A 13839-nucleotide genomic window follows, 5' to 3' on the forward strand; every position below is an offset into this window, starting at 1 on the left:
AGTTTGTTTTGATTTGTGCTTTGAGTCCTTGGAAAATCTTATTCACCTTATTCAGCCCCATCCACTTTTACAACAGAGGCATTTCCGTTTTGTCTTCCGGACGTCCGGTGAGCGGTGTTTTCAGTATAGAACATTGGAAGATATTACATGGGTAGAAACAAAAACCCTTTTGAAAACCTCAAAGGGATCGACTCTGGCTCACCCACTGGTCATACCAGAGTGGGAAGATGACATGAAAAAGTGGCCCTCAGTTATTTTTTACTACTTTGTGTTGCCACTCGGCGTGGGCGGTTTGGCTAAGAAACTACGAGGTTTGCGCCACTAAAAGCACAATCAAGTTACCCGACAACTAGTACCACTGTAATGCCAAGATTACGTAACGTTAATATACGTATGGTGTTATTTCATGCAGTGCTTGGTTGTATCAAATGCCAGAAAATGAGTAAATTAGATAGCTGCTAACACTACAAGCACAGCTTACCCGTTTATCTCATTAGCATCTGCCGTGGCTTCTTCAACGGAGCGTTATAATCCAATAATTTCTCTGGGTAAGGATCCAGTGGTGTGGGTTTTTTCTCTGTAAAATAAAAAGAACAGACATAGGGACGTTTGGGTGGATTTTTCAAATTCCGCGCCTTTAGCCAGCACCGGAGTTCCTCATCTTTCAGTGGAGGAGGGAACAAGTTAAATGCTCGTCCACAGCACTCAGATCTCTCCTTTCCATGTTCAAAACATAATTTTGAAAGCAATAGTTTCCTCTTCTTTCAGTTGTTGTGGCACTCACGAACTGAAAAATTAATGCTGCTCATGTTTGGACACTTCTAGCATACTGTGTTCCCACGTAGCTAATCATTGACACAGTGGCAAACCGGAAGTTGCTTTACAAAATGGAGCCCCCACCCTGACTTCCTGAATAAGGTGAATATTAATAGGTAGTAGTAGTAGTGAAACAAAAAACAACCTGAGATTTATACTCTGGAAAATATGGTGTGAATGTTGATAAAACATTCAAGTCAGACTTATTCAATGACTGATAATAAATTAAGATTTAAGGTTACTGACATGCTAGAATTAAATAAACAGCATTGGCCTGAATATAACATGACCACGATTATGGTGCAGCTCCTTTTTTCAAAGAAGTTTTTCAAATAATAAATCTTAATTTTTGTAAAGAAAATGCTTTCATTTGAAAATGATGCAAATAAAAGCGGATTGAGAGAGAGAACAGGCTTAGCTGCATAAAGCTGCAATGGAATAAAATGGTGCAATAAACAGTGCAAACTGTCCTTCTTTGGCAGAGGTTTCAATAACTAATGTCGACTGGCTTTACAAAATGCAGTGGAAACTGTTTTTTGTGGTGTAACAGGCCATAGTTGATCTGTATTTGCAATTTCTTTATTTTTTCAAAGTACTTTTTTAGGACATACGTACAAGGCTATTTTTAGTTCTGTAGTACTGTTCACATTGCAATTTAATATAAGAATTAGTACAGGTATTATTTTTATTTCATTCAGGACTATAAGCAGAAGCTTCTTTTTATTTCTTAAATTGTTTTTAAAAATGGAAAGCACAGTGATACATGTCTTGTTTTTTCACTGATCTAGAAAGTGATGTAATTCCGTGACTTAAAAACAACAGTGTGAGCTGACCTGTGGGTTTTGTCATCTGTTGTGTAACTAGTACGATAACACACAGTGTGATTCCTTCTTCAATTTCAATTTATTTTCATTTATATAGCGCCAAATCACAACAGAGTTGCCTCAATGCGCTTCACACAGGTAAGAGCAACAGTGGTAGGGAAAAACTCCCTCTGAAGAAGAAACCTCAAGCAGACCAGACTCAAAGGGGTGACCCTCTGCTTGGGCCATGCTACAAACATAAATTACAGAACAATTCACAGACGAATATACAAGAAATGCTATTGGCGCACAGGACAGGAGGATCGCCAACACGAATACAACTCCCATCTGTGGATGGAGCTGCACCTTAAACAGAGAGAAAAAACAGAATCAGGCATCAGAAAGACAAAAAAATGCTGTATAATTTGCCAGCATTAAACAACAAGAAAAACAGAGTACTAAGTACTAAGGTGATTGCCGGCCACTAGCCCTAAACTTCACTAAAAGACCCAGAATTTAGGCAAAGTTGAGGCCGCGGCCCGCTCCAATTACTAATAAATGAATTAAAAGAGTAAAAAGCGTAAAACAAAACTGTACCAGTATGCTAGCCATATGAAAGGGAAAATAACTGCGTCTTAAGTCTGGACTTGAAAGTCTCCACAGAATCTGACTGTTTTATTGACGCAGGGAGATCATTCCACAGAACAGGGGCACGATAAAAGAACGCTCTGTGACCCGCAGACTTCTTATTCACCTTAGGGACACAAAGTAGTCCTGCACCCTGAGAACGTAAAGCCTGGGCCGGTACGTAAGGTTTAATTAGGTCTGCTAGGTAGCTAGTTCTTAAAAGTAGTATCTCACTAGGCTGCCACTGTTGGCGACAAATTTTGAATGGCATTTGTGAGTCTTGAATGTCTTGAAACGTTCGCTGTGGTTTTCAATTTCCTTGCGTGAATTGCAGGGCCTCGCTGTCATCACTGGAATATTGAACATGGTCAAAAAATTCACACTGCACATTTTCTCTCAAACTAGTTAGTTGTTGTGGGCGTCTCAACCTTTCAAACCCTTCTCAATTAGGTTTCTGAGAGTCAAAAAGTGCAAGAAATGTGAGACAAGTTTGTGAGGGTTTGGCAACCTATGAAACTAAATTTACTGATTGAAGGCAAAAACAGGCATAAGACGTGAAATTATGCAAACCTATTTTGCGAATGTCGCACAAATGCCACAAATTATTCAGTTTCACAAATATGTCGCAGTTTGTTCACATTTGCGTCATATGCCCCACATGACCCAGCCATATATAAAACATCTTGCAAACGTGTCGTAAGTACCAATTCAGTGAGATTCCAACTGAAAACTCTCACTAGATTTGCTTATTTTGTAGCAAATTTGTGTCTCCAACTGCTCTGCAATGGTCACAGCCTGGTGAGATACTACTGCTAATGAAACCCCCTACTTGATGATCAGATGATTGTCATGAAAATTCAGTAAGGTATATCTTATATATTCCAATTCTAAGGTGGAACTATGCCAGTATACAAAGGTATATCTAAATATCTAAAAAGGAAGAGTAAAATAGGAGAGTAGAAAAGAGTAGAGTAGAGCCACTTAATTGACACATTTGACACAGAATTGGCACATTTTGCTAAGTCAAGATATTTGTGACGTAATCCACCAAGATTACCTTTTTAAAAGAGAGCAATAAAAGGAGTCAACTGGATTGCCATAAAAACTAATCCTCTCCTCCATGAATCATGGATCATCTCTCAATAAAATATCAAATCCTTCCATGTCTTAAGCTGCAGTATCTTACCTATAAACTGAGACAGTCAGCACCTCCCATCCCAGCATTCAAAATGCCATCAATAAAATGCACCTGTGTTCTTCGTCCATAACAGACGCCTGCCCATACCATAACCCCACCGCCACCATGGGCCACTCGATCCACAACACTGACATCAGAAAACCGCTCACCCACACGACGCTACACACGCTGTCTGCCATCTGCCCTGAACAGTGTGAACCGGGATTCATCCGTGAAGAGAACACCTCTCCAACGTGCCAAACGCCAGCGAATGTGAGCATTTGCCCTCTCAAGTCGGTTACGACAACAAACTGGAGTCAGGTCGAGACCCCGATGAGGATGACGAGCATGCAGATGAGCTTCCCTGAGATGGTTTCTGACAGTTTGTGCAGAAATTCTTTGGTTATGCAAACCGACTGTTTCAGCAGCTGTCCGAGTGGCTGGTCTCAGACGATCTTGGAGGTGAACATGCTGGATGTGGAGGTCCTGGGCTGGTGTGGTTACACGTGGTCTGCGGTTGTGAGGCTGGTTGGATGTACTGCCAAATTCTCTGAACGCCTTTGGAGACGGCTTATGGTAGAGAAATGAACATTCAATACACGAGCAACAGCTCTGGTTGACATTCCTGCTGTCAGCATGCCAATTGCACGCTCCCTCAAATCTTGCGACATCTGTGGCATTGTGCTGTGTGATAAAACTGCACCTTTCAGAGTGGCCTTTTATTGTGGGCAGTCTAAGGCACACCTGTGCACTAATCATGGTGTCTAATCAGCATCTTGATATGGCACACCTGTGAGGTGGGATGGATTATCTCAGCAAAGGAGAAGTGCTCACTATCACAGATTTAGACTGGTTTGTGAACAATATTTGAGGGAAATGGTGATATTGTGTATGTGGAAAAAGTTTGAGATCTTTGAGTTCATCTCATACAAAATGGGAGCAAAACCAAAAGTGTTGCATTTATATTTTTGTTGAGTGTATGAGATAAATCAGACAAAAACTTCTTAATATGGAAAACACTGAACATCAGTAAGAGCAACAGAACACCATTGTTGTTGGACAGATGTGCAGTAGGGGCTGCGAGCACAGAGCAGACAGACTTGGCTGTTGTACAGTAAAAATGTCGAGGCAGCGCTTCAGCACAGTGTAAAATTTTGTTCCTCACATGCAGATGGTGTTCCAGCCAAGAAGCGTAAGAAAAGTGAGAGTGAAGGGGAGTTCCTAGAGATAATGGAGAACACTGAGAACCCACTCCGCTGTCCGGTCCGACTCTACGAGTTTTACCTCTCCAAATGGTGAGTACCTGATTCTGTGTCTGTATTTTATTCATGCTCAGACCTTCTTCTGGAGCCACCTTGCACAGCACTTTCAAACTAAGGTACAACTTGCTGTTTACACTATCACTATCACTTCTGGATAGCTAAGGTTTATGCATTGGTACTTAAGCCCCTTTCACACTGGGCCAATGTAGAATTGCGTAATAAATCCTTTTAGGTTTGCTAGATTTTATTCATCCCGCTGGACTCTGGTGAACTTTTCTGGCAGTGAAGCTTCAAAACCACAGAAGAAGAAGAGGCAGGCCAAGCTTCTGTCCTGCGCGCAACATACGCAGCGATTCCTGTGTACTAGATATGCAATACAATGCAACTCTACACAGGCCCGGTGTGAAAGGGGCTTTAATACAGTTTCAATTTATTTAGTTTATATAGTGCCAAATCACAACAAAGCTGCTTTTTTAGGGTACTTTCACACAGACCACATTTGGTCTGAACATTCTGACCTTTCAGTTTGGTCCTAACCAAAGTAGCAGTTGTAAAAGCTGCCTTGGACCACGATCCAGACCAAAACACCAAAATCTGGTCTGAGAAACTTAGATTTTCTTGGAGCGGATCAAACTGAACCATGGTCCTTCGTTTACAGTGTCAAAAGACTTTTTGGTTGGTTCGAACATTCGGACCAATTTCATGAAGTTGAGGCAGTTTATCTTGAAAGAAAGAAAGAAAGAAAGAAAACTGTTTATTTCGAACATTTGATACAACAACAATTACAAGATAGATCAGTAAAGACAACAACAAAAAAGTTCCTACTGTGTACCCAACATGTCCGAAAAGGGGTAGGGTGAAGCATCAGCTTATTTATCCCTACCCCTTCTTCCCCACAACCAGTAATACCCTTTGCCACATATACACATAAATTCCTACACACCTAAACCGATATCAATATATATATATATATACATATATATACACACACATACATATACACATCAACATACACATATATACACATATACATATATACACATATATATACACAACATAAATATACACCTACACATACCTACTTACATACAAAATACTATATATTTACAAGCCGAAGCAAACAACAAAAACACCCTAACCCTCATTACCCTTCCTCCTCCCTATACCCAGAAAAAACCATATTTTGTACCGCTGTTTGAACTGGTTCATGCTTGGACATTGCTTGAGCCCCACTCCCAATCTGTTCCACATCCTCACCCCACAGACAGAAATACAGAAACCTTTTAATGTTGTTCGTGCCCACTGATGCTTTAAATTAAATTTCCCCTCAGACTGTAATCCCCTGATCTGTTAAAAAACATATTTTTAATATTTGCTGGAAGTAAATTGTTTATTGCTTTATACACAATTTGTACTGTTTGAAAATGAACCAAGTCTGTGAATTTTAAGAATTTGGATTGTAAAAATAGTGGATTTGTATGATCTCTATAGCCAGTATTATGAATAATTCTTATAGCTCTTTTCTGCATTACTGATAGTGATTGTGTTGTACCTTTATAAGTATTACCCCATACCTCTGCACAGTACTGTAAATATGGTAAAACCAGTGAGCAGTAAAGAATGCGGAGTGAGTTGTGGTCCAGAATATGTTTCGCTTTGTTTAGAACTGAAATGCTTCTTGACAGTTTACTTTGTATATGTTTTATATGAGTCTTCCAGTTTATCTTATCATCTATTATCACCCCCAGAAACTTATTTCATGTACCCTTCAATATCTACCCCCTCGACTTGTAACTGAAACCTGTATGTCTGTATTACAATAGCCAAATAACATGTATTTTGTTTTACTTAAGTTTAATGATAATTTATTTCTGTCAAACCATATTTTCAATTTTCCCATTTCTATACTGAGCCTCCTCAGTAACTCCTGCAAATCCCCCCCCTGAACAAAAAATGCTTGTGTCATCTGCAAATAATACTAATTTTAATATTTTGTAAACATTGACAATATCATTTATATAAATTAGAAACAGTTTTGGACCCACTACTGACCCTGTGGGACGCCACAAGCATTGTCCAAGCATGATGATGTTATATTCCCCCAACTTCACAAACTGTTTTCTGTTACTTAAGTAGCTTCTCACCCAGTGCAACACCAACCCCCTAATCCCATACTGTTCAAGTTTATTGATTAATATGTCATGATTAATTGTATCAAAAGCCTTTTTAAGATCTATAAATATTCCAACTGAATGTAATTTGTGGTCTATGTGCGTTTGTAATCTCCTCACTGATTCTATTAATGCAAGTGATGTTGAACTATGTGCTCTGAATCCATATTGACTATCAGTAAGTAATTTATGTTTATTTATGAATTTGTCTAATCTATTATTGAATAACTTTTCTAATAATTTGGAAATTGTGGAAGCAAAGAAACAGGTCTATAATTTGTGAAGTGGTGTCTATCCCCAGTCTTATACAGCGGCACAACCTTAGCTATTTTCATTTGATTGGGAAATTTACCGGTTTGAAATGATAAGTTACAGATGTATGTTAATGGTTCTACAATCCATTCAATGACCTGTTTTACCACCACCATATCAATTTCATTTAAATCGGTAGATGTTTATATTTACAATTATTCACAATGTCTATAATTTCATTTCCATCCACTGCTGTGAGGAACATTGAACAGGGATTTCTTTCTATGAGATTATTATCCCAATCCTCAGGTTGGGAATCGGGAATTTTTCTGCCAAGCTTGGTCCAATATTTACAAAAAAAATTATTAAAACCGTTGACTACCTCATCCTTATTTCCTTCTGACATTATTATCAATGAAATACTGAGGGTAACTCTGTTTTTTATTACCATTTTTGATAATGCTATTTAATATATCCCATATCCTTAATATTGTTTTGTTATTATATAATATGTTACTATAATATTCCTTCCTACATACCCGTATAATATTAGTTAATCTATTTTTGTATTTCTTATATCTATTTTCTGCCTCTTTAGTCTTTAGTTTTATGATTCTCTATACAGTGTATTTTTCTTATTACATGCATTTCGTAACCCTTTCGTCATCCATGGTCGAGCTTGGATTTTTTGTTTTCTGTAGTCTTGTTTAATTGGACAATTTTTATCATATAATGATGTAAATATTTGTAAAAAAGTTTCATATGCACTATCAACATCACCTTTCACTGTATACCTTTTCCCAGTTTTGCTCCTGTAAATCCTTCTTTAGTGTGGTTCATGTTTTCCTCTGTCCGCACTCGCCTGTATTTTATTTTTCCTCTGGCTGATTCCGCCGATGGTTTCTATTATAAACGATGAAAACTGGTAGATGATCACTAATGTCATTGATTAATAATCCCACTCACAGTGTTATTCTCAATATCATTGCTGAATATATTATCAATTAAGGTAGGCACTATGGGATGTAATTCTGCTTGGCCTGGTGATTTTTGGATATAAACTCATACTGTACATTATACTGATAAATTCATCTGTTATTTTATGCTTATTTGGATTGAGCAGATCAATATTTAAGTCACCACAAATGAACACAGTTTTTTGATTAGTTTTTGAGAACATTTTCCCATACAGTCAGTGAATGTTTCAATACTAGACCCTGGTGCTCTATATATACAGCTGACTAATACATTTTTGCTTTTTTCTTCACATATTTCAATAGTTATACATTCTAATAAGTTATCAATCACAGTTGTCATATTGTCTACTATTTTATAATCCATGTTCTTATCCACATACACAGCCACTCCTCCTCCACTCTTATTCTTTCTGTTTACACAATTAAATTCATATCCATCCAGTTCAAAATCCATTCCTTATCTTCATGATCCATGTTTCTGATATAGCAATTATGTTAAATATTTTTTTAAACTGACTTAAATATTCTTTAATGTTGTTAAAGTTTGCATATAGACTTCTGCTGTTGAAATGGATTATTGATAATTTGTTATCCGTTTTAATGATCCGATTAAACTGTTCATCTGTATAATAGCAACAACTGTCATTGATATTTGAGAAGAAATGATTGTCCGGGTCTATATCGTGCTCCAAGTCCAGTACATTGTGGTCTGTGTATTTAAATGTTCTCAGTTCTACTTTTCCATGATCAGCAATCCTTTGAGTTATATCCTTCTTGTCTCCAGATGTAGATGAATAGGTAGTAGATGAATAGGTTCCTCTGGTCTGTGTCATGGTGTTGTGATGTGTTTGTGTCCTCATACCTTATTGGTCATATCTGTCCAGATCCTCGCTTTAAGAAACACTATTGTTCATATTTGTCCAGCTCCTCGATGTTCCTTATTGCCATGACTTTTGCTTGTTCTGGTGATCCGTTCAGTTTGATGAATATTTTACAGTTTGAAGTCCATGTGTGCTGGATTTTTCCCTGTTTCTTCAAGAAGCGTGCTTTCCTGGCGATGTCGGCATTCCGTTTGGTGAGATGTTCATTGATGAATACGTTTGTCCCTTTCAGTTTTCTTCCTTGTTTTAACAGTGCTGTTTTGTGTTTTCTGTTGATGAATCTCATGATGACGGTTCGTTTATCACCGTCATTTCTCCGGGGCAGAGGGTGGCACGCTTCAATGTTATTAAATCCATTTCTATACCTTTAGATAGGAGGAAATCAGCAACCTGTTTTTCCACAGAGCTGACCTCCTGTTCACTGGGCTCCCCTCCGCTCTCATCTGTTACCGCCCGTGCGTAGGACCGTGGTTTGATGTGAAGACCTGTGATGATGACGTCGTTGATTCTGGTGTACTGCTCCAATTCAGCCACTCTATTTTCCAGCTGCACCAGATGCCGGTCTTTCTCGGCATTCTGGAGCCGTAATGCCTTCACCTCCTCCACCAGATCCATGATTGATTTCTGTTGCTGCTTCACAACAGAAATCTCCTCTGATAAAAGTCCAGAGATTTTTAATATCGTCACCTTCCTCCGCTGTCAGAACCTTCTTAGGCCCCATGGTCGGTTTATGAGCAGCTTGTCGATCGCCGATGTTAACAGCCTGTGTTGTTTATCACCGGGATGGATCTGCACTGCGCTGGTGCCGCGCGGCCTCGGTGTTTCCGCGCTGATGGATCCGCGGTGGCTGCACGAGGCCTCGGGGAAGCGGCACTCGTGACGCGCGGCTCTAATGACGCAGCACGCAGCCTCAGTGAATTCACCACGTTGAGCAGGCCTCGGACGTTGTTGCTGTCCAGTCGCGGGGCTAAGTTGCCGGTTGAGGTGGTATTCCCACTGTCCGGGTTGGCAAACACCGGCGTGGCAGATGGCAACTACAAACACCACCTCTGAAAACTCAGGTACAACTTTTTGCAGCTCGCTCTGACGACCCGCAGCTCTGACTGACTGTGACTGACGCAGCTCTAAAAAAAATACTTTCATTCTAGTTACTTTCAAGTTACATTCAGTGTAACTTCCTGACCTAACTAACTTAGGTCAGGAAGTTACACTAACTTCACCATTAATAGTAGAATAAAAGAATCAATTTAATTAAGCTCTTTTGTTAAAACTGAGGGACTGAGCTGCTATCCAACGTTTCTCCTCATGGAACAAAAACAGTGCATTTTTGTTGCTGCAGCAGGCGGTAAAATGTTTAAACTCAAGTTTCATTTTTGATAAGTTTACCTTCCATTTTGACATTAAAAATAATTTAAAAAATTTTAAAACTTTGATGTTCCTCTGTAATTAATACTTACCATTTGAAGTTCGCAAAAATATGTGTGCTAGAAAACTTGGATATATGTTTACTGAAATTATATGTTTATTGAAATGGAACAGTGCATATTAATTATATTAATTTTACATGTAAATATGCTGGATTATAGCAGAATACTAATTTCCATCCGTAGTCCCAGTAACATAGAAACAGACTAAGACCACACAACATACCAAAATAAATTAATCATGACAGAAAAACAATTAAAACAGAATATACATACAAATATTTACCATTCAAAATAGCAATAATTGATAGTTAATAAGCAGCCGACAGTGAGGAACCAAAAGAGTTTTATGACAGGTGTTGAGGTGCAAAAGTACTGTATTAAAGTGACAAGTGCGGAGTGCTTCAGTGCCTGGTTATAATTGCAAATTACAGTATTAGGTTGTATTGCATGTTGCCCAATACACTCATTTGCACATGCACAAGTGTAATATTGCACAGGGTGTCATACACAAGTTTATTGTGTAAAGAGTACTAAACCATTTAATAACATAAAGTACACAGGGGCATTGTTTACATATAACTGAAAAAAAGAAAGAAACTCGAATGGTGCCTCCACAGTTGAATTGTTTTTTAGGCTACAGATAGTTGCATGTCTGATTTACCAGCAACCACGTTTTTAATTGTCCTTTGAAAGTACTGAAAGTGGTGCTCTCCCTGATTGTGACTGGGAGGTTGTTCCAAGCTTGCCCACCTTTTATGGATAACATGTTCTGACCAAAGGTGGTCCTTCTATGTGTAATCTCACAGTCGCCTCTTGTGTCAGCTCTTGTACCATACCCTGTGAATGGATGAATTCTTTAACAGGAGTTGGTGCTGCTACATAAACATTTATATATGAAGCAGGCATATTTGAATACCTTCAGATTTTCATACTCTAGAAACATACTTTTCCAGAACCTTACAGTGATGATAAGCGTTAGATTGTCAGTCATATATCTTAACTGCTCTGTTATACAGCTGTCATACAAGTACTGCATTAGTTGTTAGTGAGGGACGTATATGATTAAAATTTAATATGTTTTTGACTTTTTTAATGTTTTTTGAAGGACAAGTTTGAGTCCAAGATAACTCCAAGATATTTAAATTGAGATACCAGCTCCAACTCCTCCCCATCAAAAAAAAAACACATTGGACCTTCTGATGTCAGTGGGACGTTTGCTAAACATCATACATACTGTTTTTTTTTTTTTTTTTTTGTATTCAACTGCAGGCAAGTAAATAAGTAAGCTTTATTTATATAGCACTTTTCACAGACCAAGGTCACAAAGTGCTTCACACGATATAAATGGACAATAAAAACAACACATACAAATGTAAAACAATAAAATAATTGAAACTAAAATGCCAGTTTAAAAAATGTGTCTTTAGTTGCTGTCTAAAAAAATCCACAGAATCCAGTGAGCGAAGGGAACAGGGAAGCTCATTCCAGAGGCGAGGTGCCACAGCTTTAAAAGATCTGTCCCCTCGAGTTTTAAAAACAAGTTCGGGGAACCATCAGCAGGAAGACCTCAAACTCCTGCTGGAAATATAAGGCTGGATCAGGTCCTTAATGTATTCCAGTGCCTGCCCATGTAGAGCTCTAAAGGTCAGCACTAGGATTTTGTAATTTATCCTGTAAAAAAACAGGGAGCCAATGTAAAGACTTGAGGACAGGAGTAATATGCATTCTCCTGTGGGTGCGGGTAAGAAGTCGTGCAGCAGGATTTTGCACTACCTGCTGGCTTGCCAGCTCTTTCTTATTGAAGCATGTAAAGAGACTGTTACAATAATCAAGTCGCGAAGAAACAAATGTGTGTACAATCATCTCTAGCTCATTAAATGCCACCATTTTGCATAATTTGGAAATGTTATGAATTTGTAAAAAACAGTTAACGAGCTGCCTAGTGTGATGTTCCAAAGACATCCCTCAATCCAAAATGACACCCAGGTTACGCAGGCTGCCTTTAACAGAGCTACTCAGATTACCAAGGTGATTCTTAATGACAGACATAGCACTATCAGGAGCTACAATCAGTGTCTCAGTCTTATTAGAATTCAACTGAAGGCTGTTTTCAGTAAGCCATTCTGTAATTTTAGTGAGACAACTAATGAGAGAACAAATTTTCTGGGCTTCAGTTGTCTTAAAAGAACAGTACAGCTGCAGGTCATCGGCATACAAATGGTAGGACACATCACAGAACTGCTGGATCAACCTACCAAGAGGAAGGATATACAGCAGGAACAAAATCAGACCCAGGACCGAGCCCTGCAGCATACCCCACAAAAGATCAGCAGATTCAGACATCACATTGTTCACAAAAACACTAAAAGTTCTACCAACCAAGTAAGAGCTAAACCACTCTAATACAGGACTCGACATGCCAACCGTATCCCGCAGTCTATTAATCAAAATGCCATGGTCAACGGTATCGAATGCAGATGACAGATCTAATAAAACCAGTACAGAACATTTACCACTATCAGCGGCCATCATAATGTCACTAGACACCTTCAACAATTGTCGTTTAACCAGTGTTGCATATTGTGTAACACATCTGTGAGTTTAAAGGTGATATCTTTCACATTATTTCAGTGAGTAAAAATATTCCTCTATAAATTATTTGTTCATTGTTGTTGCTTCAGACACAATGATTCTTAATTAACCTAATAATAATGCACTTTCAAAATTTCATTTTAAGCTAAATAAAATAGCATGGAAAATAATGTGTATGTTTTTATGTCTGGTAGATTTGTTTGTATATATCTGGATTTCAACTTGAAAAACAACTGTAAATGCAGTTATGTTCAAAATAATAACAGTGTGTTTAAAGTGAGTAAAGCTCAGAATCCTTGCAATAGCTTTTATTTTCGTACCTGCAAATGCATTGAGAACACTGCCCATTCTATTCCATATCAAAACATGAAGAAAAAAAATTAAGGCAATCAAAACCAGAAAGACGTGGAAGAAAATCAAAAACCACCGTTCAGGTCGATCAGAGAATGGCTAGAATGGCAATGATCAGCTCCAGGGTGATCAAAGAAGGTTTAAAGTCACCTGTGTGTACTATAACAATTAGAAGATGCTTATGTGAAGCCAAGCTATTGGCAAGAAGCCCCCAAAAAGTCCTATTGTTGAAAAAATGACATGCTGAAGAGGTTACAATTAGCCAAAGAACACATTGACTGACCTAGAGAGAAATGGTGCAACATTTTGTGGACTGATAAAAGCAAGGCTGTTCTTTTTAGGTCTAGGCGCTGCATTTATTTTGTCAGATGACCCCCGAAAACTGAATTTAAGCCACAGTACACTGTGAAGACAGTGAAGCAAGCATCATGAAATGGAGATGTTTCTCATACTAGGGTGTTGGGCCCATTTATCACATACCAGGGATCATGGATCAGTTTGAA

At 38.4% G+C, this 13839-nt stretch overlaps 1 protein-coding gene across 1 annotated transcript in view; it reads left to right on the forward strand.

The window, feature by feature from the left end:
* Positions 1–13839, forward strand: part of LOC117512091 — a 197982-nt gene that overhangs the window by 179093 nt on the left and 5050 nt on the right. Inside the window, exon 42 of the mRNA XM_034172052.1 lies at positions 4595–4718. Within this exon, the coding sequence (XP_034027943.1) occupies positions 4595–4718 (124 nt within the window). The remainder of the gene's footprint in view (positions 1–4594; positions 4719–13839) is intronic.

This window comes from Thalassophryne amazonica, chromosome 6 (genome assembly GCF_902500255.1).
Source record: "Thalassophryne amazonica chromosome 6, fThaAma1.1, whole genome shotgun sequence".
In the NCBI taxonomy this organism is placed as follows: domain Eukaryota; kingdom Metazoa; phylum Chordata; class Actinopteri; order Batrachoidiformes; family Batrachoididae; genus Thalassophryne; species Thalassophryne amazonica.